Raw genomic sequence first — 21,891 nt, 5'->3', positions numbered from 1 at the left:
GGGCTAGCTTGTTTACCGAGATCTTGACGTTGTCCTTATTTCAACTTAATTTTATTTTGCGTTTATATGATTAAGAGCTAGCCCGGCAAGTGAGATCTCACTGTTTTTTGCCGAGATCTCGGCAAACAGGCCAGCCATATAAAACAAGTTATATAAGGTGAGCCAGAGCTTACCTTGGTTTTAACACTATAAAAAACTTAAAATAACAATTATTATAATAATAAAGTAATACGAGAACATTTTTTATTGGTTAAGTCCAGAGTAAAAAAAATAAAAAAAGTTGTTATAAATCTTTAAAATGTAAGACGTTAAGACTTTCTACGTCTAAAGAACTCTCTTCGATTGTATTGTTATTTTTTTCCACAATATTTTCCAGTACTATATCTTCTTCCTCAGTTAATCCAGCTTTCAGGAACTTTATTTTCGAAGTGTCTCCTATCAATTCTTTGTTTTGAGGCGTCGGTTCAATCTTTGTTGACAAAGAACTTGCGTCATTGTTTGTCAAAACTTCGTCAAAGACAATCAAGCCGGCATTTAGAAATTTCCTCTTTATGGATTCGCGTGAAAAGTTGACAAAACGAAGAGCGATTCCTTTTTTTGATAATTCTTCTCTCAAAAACTCAAAGTTTTTCAGGATTGTAAAATCAACTCGCACCATAGTAGACATGTCTAGGAATAACGTTTGAATATCACTAAAATTGTTTACCTCAGAATAAATAGTTTTATTCACTGCGTCCACCCCAGGATACGTCAAGTTTTCCATTAGTAAAAGAGTGACAGATTTACCCACATCATCTTTTTCGAGAAAGTACTTTGGACGTGCTTCACGGGAAAGCATTATAATTATTGCTATGCCAGTTCCTGACATAACTCCGTATTCTAGTTTATAAAAGCTTGTGCCGAAAGCAGCTAAAAATGGAAGCAAATCCCATTTGTGTAATTTCCAAATGCTTCTTGTTATGCTCATTTCAACCATTGTGAGCACAGCCATAAGCATCATCGCTCCTAAAGCCGCCGAAGGAATATAATAAAAAGCTGGAGTCATCGTCTCAAGAGCAATCAATGCGATTATTCCAGATATGGCACCTGTGCAAAAAAATCTAAGTTTAGATCTTTGAAATTTTGAACTTAATAAGTCAGAAATTTATAATGTTTGTAATCTTGATTTAAACAACTAAACTCGAAATATTTGTTTGTCAACGTTATCTTTCTTTCAAAACTCGCTGTAAAAAACATTTTGACTATTTGGCTTTCCAATCCAAACCCGTTATAAAAAATATTATGGCTATTTGGCTTTCTGATCCAAACCCGTTATAAAAAGTATTATGACTATTTTCTAGCGGCATTTACCTGCAAGAGGAGTTTGGGCACCACTCATAGAGTTTACAGCCGAACGTGTGAAGCTTCCGCCCACAGTCCAACCCCCATAAAAAGAAGCGACGATGTTGCACATTCCGATTGCAATCAACTCTTGTTGTGCTTTCACCTTGTAATTAAACTTCCTGCCAAAGGCTTTCGTTATTGACATTTGCTCGATGAACATAATTACAGGCAATACAAAAAGAGACGCACCGAAACCTTCTACCAATTCACTTGTAGTTTTTACCGTAACATTGCCATTCATCAACGGTTGAAATGGACTCTAAACAGAAAACTCAAACGTTGTGCATTTGATAATTTAGGCACAAAATGATTAAAAATAAACGCTTTCCATAAATTTAAAAATCAACGAAAGTTTTTGGCTTTAAATTAAATTTTTTGATGAAAGAAATCTTTTAAAGGTGAAGCAATCAAATTAGATGATTTAACGTTAAAATGATTAGAAAAGAATTTTGAGAAGGCGACCTTTATGTATTTACTCTTCTTATTAAACACTGGTGTTTTGTGAGCTGAGGGTGAGGAGCTGAGGAGGTGAGGAGCTGAGGGTGGTCCTGAAGTTCAGCTGCGTTAAATAAATTTATTGTTTGGCTTTTAGTTTTTTTGTTTGTTGTGACGTAAATAAATTCATAGAATAATTTATAAAAACTAAAGTAAGATAAAAAAGAATTGTTGAATGCGGTACGTCCATTCTTAGATAATTTGAGTACTTGTAATTCTTGAGTCATGTTCTTTTCAAATGAAAAAGAAACCAGATGTGCGGTAAAGAAAATATTACACACATTACAATCCCATTTTAATTGCATTTAAACGATTTCACTAAATAACGAAGTTACCCAACAAATCTGTTTTTTGCGATTTTTTAAATTATGATCATAATAAGATTCTAATAACTTTAAGAAACATTAAAGTTAAATTTCTTTATTGCACTTTAAGAAAAATTTCTTTATTGCTTTTAAGACTGAAAGAAACTTTAAGTTAGTTTGTCAAAATATTTAAGACTTTAGTAAAAACATAAAATACATATAATTGAAGATTTTCTGGTCTTCCATGCCTCTTTTTAGCAACAGATTCAGATGACCAAGTAAAACATAAGTGAAGGGAAATTTAGTAAAGAATATTTTATTAATACGCCTTAAAGTCTAAAAAATAGATTAGTTAAGAACAGATAATAAAGTTAAATTATGCTTGTTAAAGCTTATTAAATTGTGCTTGTTAAAACTTATTAAATTGTACTTATTGAAGTTTTTGCAATAAGTATATTTATTTCAAATCATTCTCAAAGCCTCAAGGCTTTAAAAGAAGGAATTAAACATAATGACTGGTAAGAAAGAATTAAATCTAATGACTGATTTCATATAAATCATGTAACACATGTAAAGACATACTGTTGAAAATTAAAACTTAACACAAAGTGGACATTGAGCACATGTAACAAACCTAGTCTAGATCTGCTAATAATTCAGTCTTTTTTTTTAAATTTTGACAAGAACAGTGTGACCAAGCGCTACATATTTCACATTGAATACTGTTACATTCATTAAATTCATTAGCACTGATTTCTGTCTCTTCAAGTATTAGTTTATCACAATTTCTACAGAATGTTATTGGTTTTAATTGTAATAATGCTAGAGAAACATGTTTTGAAAAAAATATCTAAACTTGTTTTCACCTTATCCCAGAGCTCTTGATCAAATTTCAGTACTTCAACATGTAAGTCCTTAAGTGTCCAAACATAAAATTGTTGTATAAATTGCAAGTCAGAATATTTTATAAAATATTCTGACTTGCAATTTGTGATAGCCATTTGGGAATTAATCTGTATGTAATATTTATGACTCTTATTTAATGCTATTTGATCATTTTTCTTTGTATAAAAACTAGATTTATTAGCTCCTTCTTTAATTGTTTTATCAAAATTTTAAAAGGACATTTAACTTCCACACGCACCCTTCCATGGCATTTGCATACTATAAATCTGTCTTCAAATTTTCAAATCAATGTGTTTGTACACTAGGTCTGTATAAAGTTTTTTTGTTGCATCTTGCTCATGATCAATTCCCCATTTGGTAGAAGCAGTAATAAAATTTTTTTTTTATGAGGTTATAAAATATCAGCAACAAGAGTTGTTTTAGGCTTCTTAGAACTAGGGATTGCAATCCCGCACACTTTTCAATCCCGCGGGATCCGCGCAAAAATTTTTAATTTCTGTGCGGATCCCGCGGGATCCCGCGCAGGATTAGTAGGTTGCTTATGCACATTATTAAAGGCAAAACGACAATTGAACCCGTCATTTCGAAAAGGGCACAAGTCACACTTTTTTCGAATTTCACTTTTTTGAGCCATTTTATTTATTTTTTTATTTTTTTTAATAAATAAAGTTCACAAAAACTCTCTATGTTTTTTTATTTATCTACTCCTATATTTAGTTTTATAAGCACCGTAGACTTTTTTTTGATAAGAAACATATTTTTTGTTGATCCTGAAAAGTTTTAATAAACGGACTTGTGTCCTTTTCGAAATGACGAGTTCAATTGTATTTTTCTTTCAATTTCAAAAAAAATATACTCAACTTATTAAATTGATAAGATGAGGTAAATAAAGCCAAAAAACACAATTCATTTGTAAATCAATATAATTCTTAACATTAAATGAACAAAAAGATAAGCCAAAGTACATAGAACATCTTTTAGCTTTACGTAGAACTATTAGCTTTATTTATTTTTTTAAATATCTATTAGCTTTATTTATTTTTAAAAATATCAAATTGAGAAAATCATTGTAAGAAATGCGCTCTTAAGAAACAAACCCTATTTAAAGTATCATCACTTAATCTACTCCTCAAAGGACTGCATATGTAACCAGCAGCTGAAAAAGCTCGCTCGGCCTCTACGCTTGTTGGTGGTATGGTCATCAAGTAACTATGCGCTATATCTAGAAACTTGCCTCTTACTCCGTTACTTTCATAGGCAGACATTTCCTGCTTCAATAATTTATCAAAGTCTAAAGAATCTAAATTTGGTATCTCCTTTACATTTTCTGTCCAGCTTTTCTTGTCTTTCTGTATTTGATTTTCCAATTCTTTTTTCAGTGATAGAATTGTAGGAGTAAGTATTTGGGATTTGTTAATAGAATCTACAGCTTCTTTTTCTTCGAGTTCATTTTCTTCGACTTCATTTCTTTCAATTGTATAAACTCTTATCAATGTTTTTTTTATTTCTTGACGCATAACGGTTCTTTTTGGCATTGAAAAAGTATTTTCATTTTTTTAAATTTCTTGTTCATACTTTTTAGGATTTTGTAAGTAAACTAATAGTCCATTTAAATTCTTATTACGACGTTGTGTAAACCTCTCACGAAGTGCCGCGGCTAAATCTATGCTCAAAAGTGATGATTGCTTTTGTAATTTATCTAACATAAATTGAAAAGTTGTTTCCGCAGTGACAAGGTTCGATTCTCTCCTGCATAATAGTTCGAGACCAAGTTTTAGTGGTGCCAGGCAAATAATTAAGTCATTGATTTGGGACCACTCTTCTTGGGTGAAACGAATTTCTGACCCAACATCAATTAAGGCTTTTTCAATACACACTTTTAGTCTATGAAATCTTTCTAACATATCGAACATGCTGTCCCACCTAGTTTTACAATCAAGAATTAACTTAAGCTTTTTCCCGTGTTCTTGTTGGATATACTTCTGTAAATATGTATCATTTTTGACAGGAGAGTTTTTAAATATTTTTAAAACCTTTCTCACTTTTTTTATGAGATCTTTGTAATTGCTAACCAATTCAGCAGATGGTCGGTCCAAAATTATTGTCAAACCATATTCTTCATTTATAACTTCATCATCCTCAGTGTTACCATATTCATCTTCTTCTTCACAATTTTCATATGTAGTAAACAATTCCTCGACTTGTCCGTTGTTTTTCTTGTATAAGATATCAATAACTGCAAGTTGTATTCCATGAGCATAACATAGTTGTTGATAGCAAGACATCATTTTACCGACTTTCACCATCACACTTGCTCCATCAGTGGTCATGGCGATAATGTCTTTTTGGAGGTCAATATCGAAGCTATTTAGCCTTTCTGCAACTAACTTGACGCAATATTCTGCATTACACGATCCATGGATTCGAATCAATCCAAGATTAAAGTGGTTCGCCTCCATATGTACATTTAAGTTTAAGTATCTCTGACTATTTTGTGATGTCCATTCGTCAAACGTTATTGAAAACTTTTGATTTTGCCTTTTTAGTGATGTGAATTTTTGCATCATATCGGCTTTTACAGAATCTGAGAATTTAACTACCATCGATCTTATAGTATTAGGTGAAGTAGGGAGCCGGAAACCACTCTTTGAAAACAAATACCGTAAATCTGAAGATGTGCAAAAACTATTAAATGTAAAGCCATCTTTTGCAACCATTCGCGATACCATTTTTTCCACAGAAATTTCCTTTACGAAAAACGTGTCAATTGTTCTGATCTTTTTCGATGGAATTATTTCTTCGTCTTCGCAGTCGATGTATATTTTAGGCTCTAGTTCAACTGATTCATGCTGTTTTGAAGTTGAAGCTCTGTCTTGTTGTAAAATGTTTGATTTTAAATCGATGCCATGTTTAGTTTTTAAATGGATAAATAACCCTTTAGTTGATCTTTGACTAATTTTTAAAATAGATGAACATAACATGCACTTCGCATTTTCTTCTTTATCACTTTTTTTAAAATAATTCCATATAGTTTTAATTTGCGACATGCTTAGTTAGAACTTTTGTTTTAAAATCTTGATCTAAATAATTTTTAAAGACTTTTTAAAAAGTAGTTTTTAAAAGTATATTTTTTATTATTATGCACGCACGTTTTCAATTTCACGTTTTCAACATACTCATTAACAAAAATTTCAACGTAGTCGTTAGCGAAAATTTCAACATAATCATTAACTAAACAAAAAAAAATTTGAACGAGTTCAACTAATGTTTTGCTAAATGATTGTTTATTTTTGAATGAATTTTTTATATTTATAGCTAAGAAAAATATTTTAATAGCTAAAGATAAATTTTTAAACTTTTAATTTGATATCTTTTTTGTCTTTTTTGTTTAAAAGAATTGACTTTATTTGTTTAAAAGCAAGTTTCAAAATTCCGCAAATCCCGCGGATTCCGCAGTAGTTTTTGCGGGATCTCGCTTGCACAAAATGAATGCGGGATCCCGCAATGCGGGATTGCAATCCCTACTTAGAACTGGTATTTTTAGAAAGTGTGTTAACTTTGGTATATATACTGTGATGTCTGGATGCAGTTATCCTCTCCTTTCTCATTTGAAACCAGGTATTGCTTTTGGCTTGATCTCTTGTTTTATATTCTCCATTTTTAATTGTTGCCTGGGTCAAAACCATTTTTTCTAAAAGTATCTTGCCTAAAGTTGTTTCATCAGTGTTATGATGGTCAGAAAGTTGTTTTATCAGTGTTAGGATGGTCAGAAAGTATTTTAAAAGATAACTCCTCAAGATCAGGATTATTTTCAACATTTTTATCAGATTTTTTAACTTATGGTTTAAATATTACAAGAGAAAGCTTAAATATATGAATGCTGTTTAAAAAAGTTTCAAATGAATGTTCATCAAATTCATGGTGGCTTTATTATTAATCAATTCTTGGATCAAATTCTTGAAATGCTTTCGTTCATATGTTTTCCTTCTTCTTATTATTTGTTACATTATATGCTATTCCTTTTCTAACAATTAGGTCAGTTACTAAACATGGGTTGATATCTTTTCGAGAAGATTTATTCCAGACACATGCTTGTTCAGTGTATATTGAATTACATCAACCTTTGTTGTTAGCATATTTCATTTTATAAAGGGAAGGGAATGACATAATTACAAAATTCAAAAGCTCTAGCCATACACGAACACCAATCAGAAATTATATCGTTATTACGAAAGAAAATCCAAAGCTTTCTTATTTCTTTAATTTTTTGCGAGCTACATACCTCGGAATATGCAAACAAAAGATTTTTTTTAAACCTGAATTGCATTATAGGGCCTACAAAATTACCATCAAAAAATGAAAATGTTTTTTGGTCTATGTACTTGTCAATATATTCCAAATAAAATTTTTTTTTTTAGGATACACGAAAAAAATTTTTTTTTCTGTTTTCAATAGGAACAGAGTTTGGGTCAATTAGATCTAAAGCTTTCAGTTTGTACGCATATGATTGCTTGGCGCTACTGCAGTTTCTCCTCCTTTTTTTTTTTTTATGATTGATTATGATAGAGATTTTTATGCTGATTCAGAAAAATATGAAAACAAAGACCTGAAATTTAATGGAAAGTGCTCTAATTTGAAGTCAAAGTTTTAAAAAATTCCACTAAAAACCTTTAATTTTAAAGAAAACTAATTACCGTTACATTGCGCAATTAACAGTGTTGGTTTTCATCAGCATTAGTAATACTATTTTAAAGTGTTGTAATGAAATGAATTATTTGAAGATTTCGAATAAAGGCTGAAAATGTAGAATGTGAGAATGTAGACAAATTGATATGGAATTATTGTATGTTATTAAATTTCAAAAGTTCTTCTTTTAGGAAACAAAACTATTGAATTCTTTTTTAAAATTGTTACAAAAAGTAAATTACTTGCATTATAATTTATTCTCTAATAAACCAAGGCTGTTTTCATAGCCGCAAAAAATTGCGCAAAATAAACTAACTTTAAACAACTTTTTTCGCATAAAAACCATGTTATTAATGTGTTGTTTTTGTAAGCTGAAAGATCATTTACTTGTTATTCTCAAAATGGCAAATATTTGGATTTTTAGTGGGATTTTTTAAAACTTTAACTTTGAATTAGAGCACTTTACGTTAATTTTCAAGTCTATATTTGTATATTTTTCTGAACCAGCATAAAATTCTCTATCTAAATCAATTATAAAAAAAAAAAAAAAAAGGTTTTTCTCCTGGGGCCAATGCTATAAACAATTCGAAGTTTTTTTCGAGAAAAAGAATCTTTCGTAAAAACGCAATTTTTCACGTATGAAAAAAAGTTCGTAATCTCGAAGAATTTTCGCTGTTTGTATTTTTTCGGCCATTGCTATAAAGCATAAAACGTATACGTCACTAAAATTCACGAACTTTTTTATCCGTAATATATAGTTGTAATATAATAGTAATTTTTATTGTAATTTTTATTTAGTAGGCCTACTTAATCAGGGGCGTCGCCTTGGAGGGGGTAGGGGGGGAGTCTCCCCCTCCCAGAATCTAAAAAAGAGAAAAGTTGGGAATTTCCTTGCCGAGAGTTGGGACAGTTGGGAAATAGGTGATAAAATCAGAAAATACTTTCTAGTTAAATAAAATTAAAATGTTTGCAAAAATCCATCATCCATCTAATTCTTTTTTGACTTGGACAAATAAACTTTACGTTTATTAAACGACTTATGGCTGTTTTCCACAAGACGAAATAAATTGTGGAGTCATAAAGAAGAGCCCTTTTGATTTCCACGTTGTTTTTTTTTTCGCGCTACTTTTTTTTTGTTATCAACAATAAAAATGGCAGCTGAAAGTTTATGCTGTATGTTTGACTAAAAGCAGTTATTCTTTTTTTTTTTCATACTTTCTACTTTGAAACGTGAATATTTATTTCCATGAATTGATTTCAACATTTGTCTTATTTAATGTTTATAAAAGTTATCACACTTATTAAGAGTGATAACTTTTATAAACATTAAATCAGTTAAAAATTACGGTAAATTATAGTATCTGCATTTGTTTTCCAGCACTAACTATGAAAAGCAAAAGATATAAATTACAATGTTGCGTATGCAAAGCAGTATTTAACAACGACTATAAAACCAGTCATGAAAGATCCATTCATGGTGGTAGAAAGGTTCATATACAAACAGTGGGAGCCCCAGAGAATCCTTTTCTAGCCTCCTTAGCTTCAAAAAAACGAAAAATGGTACCTCAGAATGCTGGTGATGATGTCGAAGTGGATGATGAAATACAAAGTAGTGAACATGCAAAGTTAGACTTGATAATAATTGAAACATCGACTTCAACATGTAGTATATCCATAGAAGAAGAATCAACATCTTCTGATAAAAAATTTGAAGAGGATGCAAGTTCAAAAATTCAAGATAATGATGCAAAAGGGGAAAACTTGGGTTATGTTGTAGTCCAGGAACAAGCAGAGAAACTTACAGAACTAAATTCTAAATCAGATCATTTAAACCAGTTTCCTGACCGAGATGAAAAGGATGACATGAATATTATTAACTTGGATACTTCTGAAGTAAGCAGTGAAACAACAAGTTGGACTTTGCTCATGGGGAATTTGGGTGTTTTAATAGATAATCTTAAAGATTGTAATGACATTTATAAAAAATACTGTAAAGAAGAATTAGTAAATGAAAAATTCGCTGCGATTGAAATTGTAAATGCAACAAGTTCTGTGGTGGAAATGTCAAAAAATGTTTTGAAAATGGGAAATGCTTTTTTAAGAAAACTCGATATCAAAGCTCAAAGTATTATAATTGACAAATCAGATTCATCAGCATTGATAAGCCATGACCCAGGATTACGTCCACATACAATTACAGATAATCAAAAATCGTATTTAATCCAGTTAGGACCACACCAACCAAAACTTGCTAGTTTCCCAAGTGACGGTAAAAATAGATTTAATCCCCAGTGGTACAAAGAGTTTGAACATTTAGAATACAGTACCCAGAAGGATGCCACATTTTGTTTTGTCTGCCGGCTTTTCCCTAAGGTATTTGGAAAGAAGGGAAAAACTGAAGATGCTTGGATAAATGTTGGGGTAAGATCTTGGTCCAAGATGAAAAGCTATGGGAAAGAAAAACTTGGAAAGCTTCAGGCACACTTTACCACTCAAGCACATAAAGTTGCATTAAGTGAATATTGTCACTTTCTTATGAAAAAAGGTCATATAGATCACCTTATTGATAAATCCAATAGACTTGCTCTTATAGAAGAGCAAAAAATAGAGGTACAGAATAGAAAAACTGTTGAAATTCTTATTGATACATGCAAGACTTTAGGAAGCCAAGGGCTAGCGTTTAGGGAATCGGACAGTGCTAATCAAGGTAACTTTGTTGCAGTAGTGAATCTTATCTCTCGCCACAATCCCACACTAAAAGCCTGGATTGAAGATAGAGCCCTTCGTCCATATAGAGTTACATACACAAGTCCATCGTCTCAAAATGAAATGATTAGTTTAATTGCAACTGAATTAAAGGGAAAGATCATAGAAGAAATTAATAGCTCCAATTTTTTTTCCGTGATGGCCGACACTACTCCCAATATGTCAAATAAGGACATAATGAGTATAGTTGTGAGAACAGCCAGTGAAAACGGTGAGATTCGGGAAAGGCTTTTAAAATCCGTTGAATGCACTGATAAGACTGGAAAAGGGATGGCTGAGCTAATTTTATCTTCTTTACATAAAGAAGGCATTGACACATCAAAGATGGCTTTTCAGTCGTATGATTACGCGAGTTCAATGTCTGGACAATTTAAAGGAGTACAAAAGTATATAACAGAAGAAGTTGGCCATAATGTACCCTACATACCTTGTCAAGACCACAGAACAAACACTGCTCTTGAACATGCATGCAATGTTAATACTTTAATACGAGAATTGTTTAATGTCCTCGAACAGTTGCATGTTTTCTTCACATCAAGCACAAAAAGATTTAGTCATTTAAAAGAAAAACTGGAAGACATTGACAGTGCACTACAGCTTGTAAACCTGTCTAGAACAACCTGTCTAGCAAAATCTGTTAAGGCTTTAAATCAGTGTTTAGAGAAGGTTGTTGATCTTCTTCAGAGCATCTCAAATAATAAGATTTTTGATACTAACACAAGAACTAAGGCAATGGGACTTCTGAAAAAAGAAACAACTTTTGATTTCATTATTACTCTTTTCTTCATGAAGAATATCATTGAGAAGATAAAAATATTAACAGAAATCTTAGAAAGTCCAAACTTCAATGTTATCGACAGTATAAATGTAATTGAAAGTACTGCCAAGAACATACAAAATATCAGTAACGATACAGATGCTATGAATAATTTGATTGAAAGTGCAGTAATATTTTCTAGGAAATTACACATTGATGCAGAAAATGATTACGAACGACACCATAGATTAATAGCAATGGTGATGAAAGCTTTTTACCGGAAAGAATTCAAAGAGGTCATAGACTCTCTAGCCATGGGTTTAACAGAAAACTCGGCAGCATTAAAGGAAATATTTGCCCCTATCACCAAAATTTTTAGTTTTCCTTTAAATAAGGATAATTTGAGTATTGAAAACTTAACAAAAGCAAACAAACTTTTTCCTCCTGGATACAAGGATCATATTCCAGACGTTCATGTGCTGAAAAGCCAGATGGAAATTTTGATAGATATCTGTTTAGAAGAAGGTCATGAAGATTTTAAGTCATCAAGAACACCAGCTAAGACGCTGCAAGACATTTTGTACCATGTTGTGAAGTTAAAGGATATACTGAAACAAGCCCATAAATTATGCATTTTTGTAATCACAGCTGCTTATGGTGTAGCATCAAATGAGCGTTCATTCAGTCAACTCAAGATTGTAAAATCACATCTGAGAACAACAATGAGTGACGAGAGATTGGATAGCCTCATGCTACTAAAGTGCGAAAAAGAACTTTGTAAAGGAGTTAACCCCGAACATCTTGTTAAACGATGGGTTCAATTGAAGAAACGTCATATTAAAATCAAACAGTAGACAAAAAATGATAGTGATGATAAAATATTGTGCGTATAAGTTTTGAAATAAAATAATATTTTCCATATTCCTTTGTACTAATTCATTTCCGTAAAATTTTAAACTGCTATATATGCTGCCAAAATGGTTTGTAAAGTTTATTGGATTTGTAAATTGTAACATTTTTTTGGACTGATACAGTTTCACTATGAATGGGTAAAACCTTTAGACGTTTTTTGAATTGAATATTTTGTATAAATGTAAAGGAAGCTATGTTTTGTTAAAAGAAGTCAATAAATACTGATAATTGACAATTCATGAAAGTGAGTGCAATGTAGTATAACAATCAGTAGATTTTGTAAATAGGACAAAAATTGATTTTTTGAATTCTTAAATTATAAAAAACAGTTGTGAAAACTATGTTAAGCAGTTGGGAAAAATAAGGTCTCTCCCCCCCCTGGAATTTTCTCACGCAACGCCACTGTACTTAATAAATTTTATTAGTCATTAAGTATGCTGTGCTGTCTATTCTATTTTTATGAATATTTTTACATTCTAGTATTTGGTGTTTAAAAAACTGTGTAAAATTAAAGTAGGAAATGGATTTAATTTTTTCGGATGAAGACTTAGATTTCGAAGTTGCAGAAAATGAGCTTCGCCACCGATTGCCTCGAGAGGTTGGTGTTTAAAACATTACTTAAAATTACTAAAATTATTTAATTTATCGTATTATACACAGTGTAGGAGAAGCTATTTTCAATGTTAGTGTATTAAGTTAATAAAACTATTGAAAGTATATATATGTATATATATATACACACACACACATATATATATATATATATATATATATATATATATATATATTTACATATATATAAAATTGATATATACTATACATTACATCATGTTATCATTGTTAATTTTATATACTGTAATATATCTCTGCTGTTGCTAATGGTTTTGAATATAATGATTAAATTGCCATTATTATTACCCTTGTTATATATCATTAGCATTAATAGTAGTTTACATTAGTTTATAACTATTTGTATATAAACTTGAATGTAAAATCTTTATTTACGATTGATTGATTACATACTTATATTATGTTAATATATACTATATATTACATACTTATACTATAACATTTATATATATATATATATATATATATATATATATATATATATATATATATATATATATATATATATATATATATATATATACACACACATATATACATATATATACGTATATATAAAATATAATGTAACAATACATATTTTTATTTAAATAGTTTGCTAATTAAAACATACTAAGCTTCTCAAGAAGAACCTCTTTGTTTTCTCTGATCTTTATTGCTAGTAACATTTTAAGTTCTTTAGACAGCATTTTATTTTGTTGTGTATTCGTGTATTATTTTGTTGTGTATTTGTGTATTATATGGCATATTTATCGACTATTTATACTTTTCTTTAGTCAAACATTATGAAAAATTTGTTTAACCAAAATTACTATCGAAAACCTTCATAAATAAGTATGGAATTTTAAATTCATGCATGCATTGTTAACGAAGCACAACAAGGAACTGAATAATCGATTAAATGCAGATTTTAAGTAATTAGTTTTTTATGGAGTTACCAAAATCCTTTTCAGTTTTATCTATAAAATATCTACATAAAAACACAAACAAAGAATGCTCAATGATTTTGAAGCGCTAACGTTGTTCCAAGAATGGCCGCTAAAAATCACGAAGAAAATATCTTCAATTGAGATAAAAAATCTATCTGAAGTTTTTTTTCGAAAAAACACATTTTTTATCTGAAAAGGCGATTCCCTGGTTCGTTTATAGCATTGGATTTAATAGCGAAGTTTTTATCTTAAAAACGGAATTTTTTGAATGTTTATAGCAATGGACTTTTTTTTCCTTCGCTTTTTAAGGTAAAAACTTCGTGTTTTACGGAAAAAATTTCGTTTTTTATGTTTATAGCATTGGCCCCTGTTCTATGGCTGTTTCTATAATTTCTATATTTAATTTCATTGCAGTAAATGCTCTAGCAACAAGCTCGACTTAACGTCCAGTTCTACTTAAGTCATGAACAGTTAAAAAACTAATAAGTTGTTTGACAGATAAATTCAAAAAATCTTCGTAATTATTAAGTGGCATGTTGAAAACTACTTTCAATGATGTATTTCCAAATAAACTATTTTATTTGAAACAAATAATAAAAAATAACTTTAGCGCTTTCACTATTTTGTTTACAATTTTGTCCTGCCGAGATAAACATTACACCACGTGATTCATAATTGCTGCCTTATTACGAAAAGGTCTATTCTCTGAATAGGATCTTTGAAAGAGCGTTGGTTTCGCCATTCAAATTCAGTTTTGAGTGAATAAAAAATCATAATAAAAAAAATACAAAATACAAGATCTCCTATCAGAGTAAACTTTTCTTCAAAATGACCTGGGTATTTAACATAAAACCAATAGATTTAAAGCAATAGCAGGCATTGACGTCTGCTTTCTTTAGGTTTTGATAAGTTAACTTTGTAAACTGTTATCGCACCTTTCCTTGAAAAAACTCTATTCGTGCTCGGGTTTAATAGTTTGTCTCATTAATTTTGTAGAAAGTATCTAGACGATCAAAATCATGAACCAAACTATTCTTTTCTAAAAAGTTATAAAAGTTTTCAAACATTTTTTGATTCTGCGGGCTGGAATCATTGCTGCTGCTCTAATTTTTTTAAGGAATGATTTTTCCCAATATTCAGTTGGAAGTCCATTTTTAAACGGTAGAGTATCGGAAAATTAAGAAATTTCGTTCGTCTGAAGCAGCGTTAAATTAAGTCATCCTTTTTAGGATCGCCCAAAAAATCAGATGACAAACCAAGCCATTCAACCAAGTGTTCTTCTTCAAATTCAGTTAACACATTTTCAGGACCAGTTTTCTTCAGAATTTCTCCATTTTGTTGCTTCTTTTAATGCCACCAAATTTTTTGTTTCGGCATTGCGTAATTTTTGAAGGCAGTATAAATTGATAAGGTTCCTTTGAAAATCTTTTCCAAAGCTGCCTTTAGAGAAAGAACCTCATACTTCTTATATTTTCAAGATAAAGCAGCAATTGATATTTCCTCTTCTTCAAAACTGTTACTATTTTCGTTGATTGCAGTTAAATATAAAATAACTTTAATCAAACAAAAAAAGGTCTTTGAATCACTTTTCATGCAAAATTTGAACTTTGCGGTTAAATTTCCGCAAAAAACAGAATTTTCATCGTAAAAAGATAGGTTCAATTTTTACATAACTTTAAAACATTTATTACTTGAATTACCAATAAATTCCCATTAAGGCATCAAAAATGTAAGAAATAAGTTGGTTTTCACTAATATCAAACGTCATCTTGTAAAATTTATAATCTTGAATCATCGTAAATTTCTATTCATTGAAGGACAACTTCAAAATTTGATAATAGTTAATTGACATGTTAAATTTTTGTTCAGAATGTTTTGTATACAAAACAGTTCTGAATAAATGGGTTTGTATAATTTACACGTTTTGAGAGCTGGTAAGAACATGTCAAGTTCTCTAAAATATTTCTCTCTTAAAAATTGTATACCTCAAAAAACAACTCTTTTACCATGTACAAATTTCAAACAAGATCTTAGCTTGCTTTTTTTCTTTTTTTTTTTTTTTACGGTTTGTTTTTGTTATTAATATTTATTTTATATTTATACCACTTTAACTTTACATTTTAAGATTGATGTTTATGTATAATTTTAATATTTTAGATTTTTATTTTAGGTTGTTTTAAAACAAAAGATAAAAAAATTATTCATTAAAAATATATGCTAATAAATTTTTAATGAATAATTTTTTTGTCTTTTGTTTTTACTTAGTTTTCTTTTAATTTCATTTAAGCTACGTAACGTTACTTTCAGTAAATGTCTTTTATTTTCATTACCGTAGAGTTTATTCAAGCAAAAAAATGAAATTGTTTTACGTCACTTTACTGCAGCATTATCGAGCTAAGATATCTTCTTAACTAAAACATTTTTCATCAAAACTTGTTATTTAAAAAAGTAAAATTTTAAGTGACTAATGTGATTTGTTTGGTTTTTACAAACATCATTTTTCTAGTGACGAATTTTCGAATTTTAACACGCTAAAAGTAGTCATTATAATCACGCGGTTAACATTTATTTCCCAATGACGGCAATTGTGATTAGCAATGCAAGAAGTTAATCAAGATAAAGGTGGCTTTTCTCTAAAGATTTAAAATCCGCATTACAGTTTAATTGTTCTCGCTGCTTGAAACATTTTATATGCTACCATGCTGAGTCACATAGAAAACGAATCGCAATAAAATCTTATCTGCTTCATAAGCAACATTCTTAGTGATACTTTGAATTTTTACAGGAATTTTAACTTACAAAGTGTTTCGTTCAAAAAACAAAGGGAGTTCAACATAACAGAACATAAAAAATTTTTTTTCACAGTTTTCTTTGACTTTGAATTGTACTGGATAATTTTCAAGTTAATTTGAATTTTTCTTTATGCCAAAAGTCATTAAAACTTATGCATCTTTGCGTACATGTATTATCTTAAAATCAACAGAACTAAAATAAAATAGGTACTTAATATGAAAAGCAGCTTTCATGTTGATTCGATTCTGCTATTTTGCAATGCATTAAATTCTTTTTCCCCTACGAATACTTCAAAAAAATCATCGCTAATAATGTAATTTGTAGATGTATGTTTAGATTTTCGAATTTTTTTCTATTTAAAAAGCATCTTTGATAAAGCAGTTTTATGCTTTAGATTTTAGGTCCTATTTTAGGTAATCCTCAGATAACCTGAAAGATTAATCTAGGGTTGGGAGTTAAGGTTAGTTTAAGTCTAATTTAACTTAGTCTACTAACTTCTAAGTTTTACTAGATTTAGTCGAGTAACTTTTTAGTCTAACTTTAATTAGTTGACTAAAACAAGATTTAGTGCTAAAAAAACTGAATAACCTATATTATGAAATTATATGAACATAATATGAATTATGACAAATAAATCAATTTAAAGACATTCATCAAAATTTATTGTTTTTAAGAAACTCAAAATACGTAATATAATTTGTGAAAATTAGGTAATAAAAATGCTTTGTTTGTAACTATTGCCCCAAATTTTCTTTTATTGAATTAAATAAAAATTGGTTTGTTAGCAAAACAGCTCTGTCAAAACAGCTGATATTTTTATACCGAAAACATAATTAGTCATTAGCATTTTAATAAATTTAAAGAAAAAACAAAATTGAGAGTTGAACGAGATATATATTCAATTACAAATAATAAAAAACATTAATTGCCAAACTGTTCATTACCTTATTGTTGTCACTGTAAATATCTGCGTTTTTAACAAGTTTTTAATAATAACGGGTACTAATTAGATAAGTTTTATTACAAAATTCCAAATGTTTATGTCGCAAACCTTTCTCCAAAAACCTGAAAAGCTTAACCTTAAAATAGATGCCCTGCAGATGTAAATTCTAACTTACAACAATTTGTAATTAAAAACATGGCGCTCAAATCACTTCACAACTAACGTATAACAAGATTTAAAAAAATTACTTTTTGGGTGACAGTAACAATATATTTTTCGCAAATTAAAAAGTTTGTCGACTAAATTTAGTCAGACTAAAAAAACAGTCGACTAAATTCAGTTAGACTACAAAGTTACGCTAAAATGTCAGTCGACTAACTTTAGTTATACTAAAAATGTAGTCGACTAACTTTAGTTTTTAGTTTTGGTCACAACATTAGATTAATCATGAATACGTCAGAAAATCCCGTCTTAAAAAATATGGCAGTATTTTCTAACCTGATAACGAGGTAGCCCTTTTGGAATTACGCCAGCCATTGAAAACACCTTTTTGTAGCCATTTACGTGAAATATGTAAACAACAATTGTTGCAAAGAGACAAACAAGAGCCATACGAGCCGCACATAAAAACCAAATTGCTTTTTTCATAACTGCTCTCGCTTTGATGTGGGTTGTAGGGTTAGGATCAAACTTTCTGTTTGAAAGCCAAACAAAAAACGCCAGAAAAACAAGGCAGCAAGCGCTCATACTTACGTCCCATTTGTTCGTGAGGCGGATGTTGTCAATGATGTATTTAAGAATCTCAAATACGTTTTGTGGTGCCTTTTTAATTCCAAGCAAGTTAGAAAACTGCGTTACAATGATGGTGATGGCTGTCGCTGATACAAACGCACTGATCACAAGCTGAGGCACATACTTTATCAAAAAGCCTAGTTTAAAAATGCCCATAAGCACTAAAATAACACCAGTCAAAAAACTCAGAAGCGAAGCACCTAACGCTGTGTTTGTTGGATTGAACCTTGATGTATATAAACCCAGAGTCACTGCAGTACCTGCACTAACATCTTTTGATGTGCCAAATATACAATAAATTAAACCAGGTGTCAATGAAGCGTACAAGCCGTTTTGCGGTGGAAGTTTAGCAAGGTTAGCAAATGCAATGCCTTGTGGAATAACAACAACACCGCAAGTCAATCCGGCAATAAGGTCACCGCGTAATTTACTCAAGTTATATTGAGGAAGCCAAACTAAGGGAAAAATCTCTTCAACAAAACTACAACATCACTTTTCTTTATGCTTGAGAAGAACATTTTTGAACACTAAAAATAAGAAATATAATAAGAACAAGTTATAAAATTTAACAAAAAATAAACAAAAAAAAGTTATGGCAAACAAAAAGGATTTCTTTCACAGGGTACGGCGCATACAAAATGTGAATTTTGTATTAGCCGTACCAGTGTAAGAAAAGCTTTCAGATGAAATTTTATAATAAAAACTTATATTATTCTAGTTTTAGAAAAATTTACAGTTAACTTATTTCTGTTAATTCTATTTTTTTTTTTTTTTTTTTTTTTTTTTTTTTCCAATATGATTTAACACAAGTGTTTAAAAAAAAAACACTTGTGTTTAAAACTGTGACTTGATTTGCATTAAAATTGCCGTTCTTCAAAATTTTTATTACTGTTGTCAATGGTAAAAAAAAAGCATTGTGTTTTGTTTTTAATATTATGGTGAGCAAAAAATGCCAATTTTAACCGTCTTTAAATGTTAATAAAAACAAAGGAACGTTTAGTTTATTCAATTTAATAACGTAAATCGCCGACGGCAATAGTTTCAAATGATTGACAGCTTAAGAGTCATATTTTGAAATGCTTACCACTTATATTGTCTGAGGTCGTATTCAAAAAACTTCGTACGCAAAAACTTAATTTCTTGCGTAACTTCGGACCTGAAAATCGTTAAGAATATTGTTCTAAACTACACAATATTTTACAAATACATCAATTTGCTGTAAACTTTAGTAACATGTCTTTTGAATTTATTGTAAGATTCTCATTTTGAAGCAAGTTACGCAACCTAAGAAATCCAGCCCCAGGTGTAACCTAAGAAATCTGGCCCCTGGTGTAACCTAAGAAATCTGATTAAGAAAGTCGAATGAATGTAAATAATTAAGATAAGTAATTAGGACTTTAAAAAATGTGGCTAATTCCTTCTTGCTTATTTAAAACAAATCAAATATTAAATTTTAAATTTCTCCCAAACCTAGTGTACACATTCAGAACCATAATAGCCATTATGTTTAGGCAATAATGCTAAAACTTATAAAATAACGAAAAAAACATTTGTATTTATAAAGTTACCCAGTAAGCGAGATTTTTGCTTGCCCCATTTAATGAAGCAGTCAATCCTAGCAGGCAAAAGACATTTTTAGACTAAGACTTCTCTAATTTGTATCTATCATCGATGCGCATATTTTAGACGTACATTAGGCATCGAAAAAACCTCTAATTACCGAGATTCTATTTATGTCCACTGTGGACGCAAATTAGATGCATAAGCTAGATTAATACAAAGATATCTTTCTTTCGGTTAAGTATAAATGTATTTAAGATGTCTTTTATAGATCAGTTATAACTGAAAGAAAAAATTTCAACTCATGACAAAATAGATTTTACAGAACGATCATTGTAAATGACCGCCATTAAAGAAACGTGCGTCTAGAATGGCGGAAACTTGTTTCTAGAAAGGAATAAAAATTTATATATAGCTAAATTTATACCACAATCTATGAGCGACATAAATCATAACGATAATAATTTTTAATGAGTTTTAAGTCATAAAATTATAAGCTATTATAAATTGCATGCTACAATAGGGACGAAATGTTTTTATGGTTTCAGTGCATAAAATTTTACAAAATTCACTTCATGATCTGAAAGATAAAAATGTTATTCTTAAAATGATAATTTTATTTGCAGATTAAAATGTAACTATATTAAATGTGTACTTTTATGATAATATGTGGTGCATTTTAATAACGCCAGAAACTGGCTGTGCACATTACGTTTATTATCATTTATTACTAGTAGCAAAAAGCAACCCGTAATACGGGTTATGGTCGGTCTGTTACTTAATTTATAGTAGCTGTTTTCCACTATTTAAAGTTGCGAAACCTTAACTAATAACCAATTAGAAAAACGCCTTCAAATTGGAAAAATTAAACCAACTGTAAAATTAAAATAAAAAGTATGCGGAGGTAAAATAATTTAACAATTATTTAACATTGAGTAATTTACAACTGACATAGGTCATATCAGTGTAAGGCAGAAATATTTTCCTCGACATTGCTAAGTTCAAAACAATACGTTTTTAGTTACTGACACAAAATAATAACACTTCGTCATGCTTTAAATTGACGAAAGAGTAAAGCTAAATTCTTGTAATATTTTTTATAACATGAGCTTTAATTAATAAGATTAATATAAAGCAAACGTAAATTATACATGAGATAATAATTTTTTGGTATCCTCTTGATACATGTTTCTTTAAAAAAGGAAATTGTCTTTAAAACGTTAAATACACACAACTAAATAAACTTATTAAAAATAACTGATCATTTGACCATTACTATATATGGCACTAATCTGACCATTTTTATATATGCCCTCTTTGTTTCAATAGTTTTTAGTAAAGGACCTCCCTTCCCCGTTTTTGCCAGAATGGTGGTCAGGAGAATAGAGTTACTTTTATTAAGAGTAATCAAGTTTTTGATGGAGACCTTTCACCAGAATAATAAAATGTAAAACAATGATTTACATGTATAAGATTTTTTTCTTTTTAATATATATAAGAATTTAACATATATAAGAATTTTTTCTTTCCTCAAAAGTGTTGCAAATGCAAACTAAGCTAATTAATTAGTTGAACACCTCATAAAGTTTAAGTAACTCGATATTTGAAAAATGCGCAAAACTACAATATTTACCCCCCGTTTAAAAATATTCCTTAAGTTACGTACAACAAATTATTAGGCATAAAATAGAGAAAATTGAACTAATTGTATATATTTATATCATTTTAACTGACAAAAATTTACAATAAAAGGTAATCAGGTTTTTTTTTATAAATCGTATAAATGCGTCAATCGTAAATCTTAAAGGAAAAAAAAACACCACATAAAAACTGAAAATCGATTTACCTATTTATAGTAACCTATTTTGACATGGCAGTTAATATAAACATTTATCGAAAATGTAAGGATTAACAATACTAATATATATATATATATATATATATATATATATATATATATATATATATATATATATATATATATATATATATATATATATATATATATATATATATAAAAATCAAATTAAGATA

At 29.6% G+C, this 21,891-nt stretch overlaps 1 protein-coding gene and 1 pseudogene across 2 annotated transcripts; one reads left to right on the top strand and one right to left on the bottom strand.

Moving 5' to 3' along the window:
- Positions 1-221: 221 nt before the first annotated feature.
- LOC145183290 (sodium-independent sulfate anion transporter-like) lies at positions 222-18,824 on the bottom strand (annotated as a pseudogene). Its single transcript, XR_016455868.1, has 3 exons — positions 18,004-18,824; positions 1,351-1,642; positions 222-1,086 (listed from the first exon to the last, which is right to left on the bottom strand). The product of XR_016455868.1 is annotated as a sodium-independent sulfate anion transporter-like (transcript).
- Positions 7,632-12,454, top strand: LOC149884068 (zinc finger MYM-type protein 1-like). Its single transcript, XM_090098379.1, has one exon. It carries the CDS (start codon positions 9,162-9,164, stop codon positions 12,150-12,152), a length of 2,991 nt encoding a protein of 996 aa, XP_089954505.1. The 5' UTR covers positions 7,632-9,161; the 3' UTR covers positions 12,153-12,454.
- Positions 18,825-21,891: the final 3,067 nt, after the last annotated feature.

The sequence above is a fragment of the Hydra viridissima genome, unplaced genomic scaffold (genome assembly GCF_058129835.1).
Source record: "Hydra viridissima isolate aposymbiotic clone 2 unplaced genomic scaffold, HvirCarnegie_v1 scaffold_9, whole genome shotgun sequence".
In the NCBI taxonomy this organism is placed as follows: Eukaryota; Metazoa; Cnidaria; class Hydrozoa; order Anthoathecata; family Hydridae; genus Hydra; species Hydra viridissima.
This window is presented reverse-complemented; position numbering and strand designations above follow the sequence as displayed.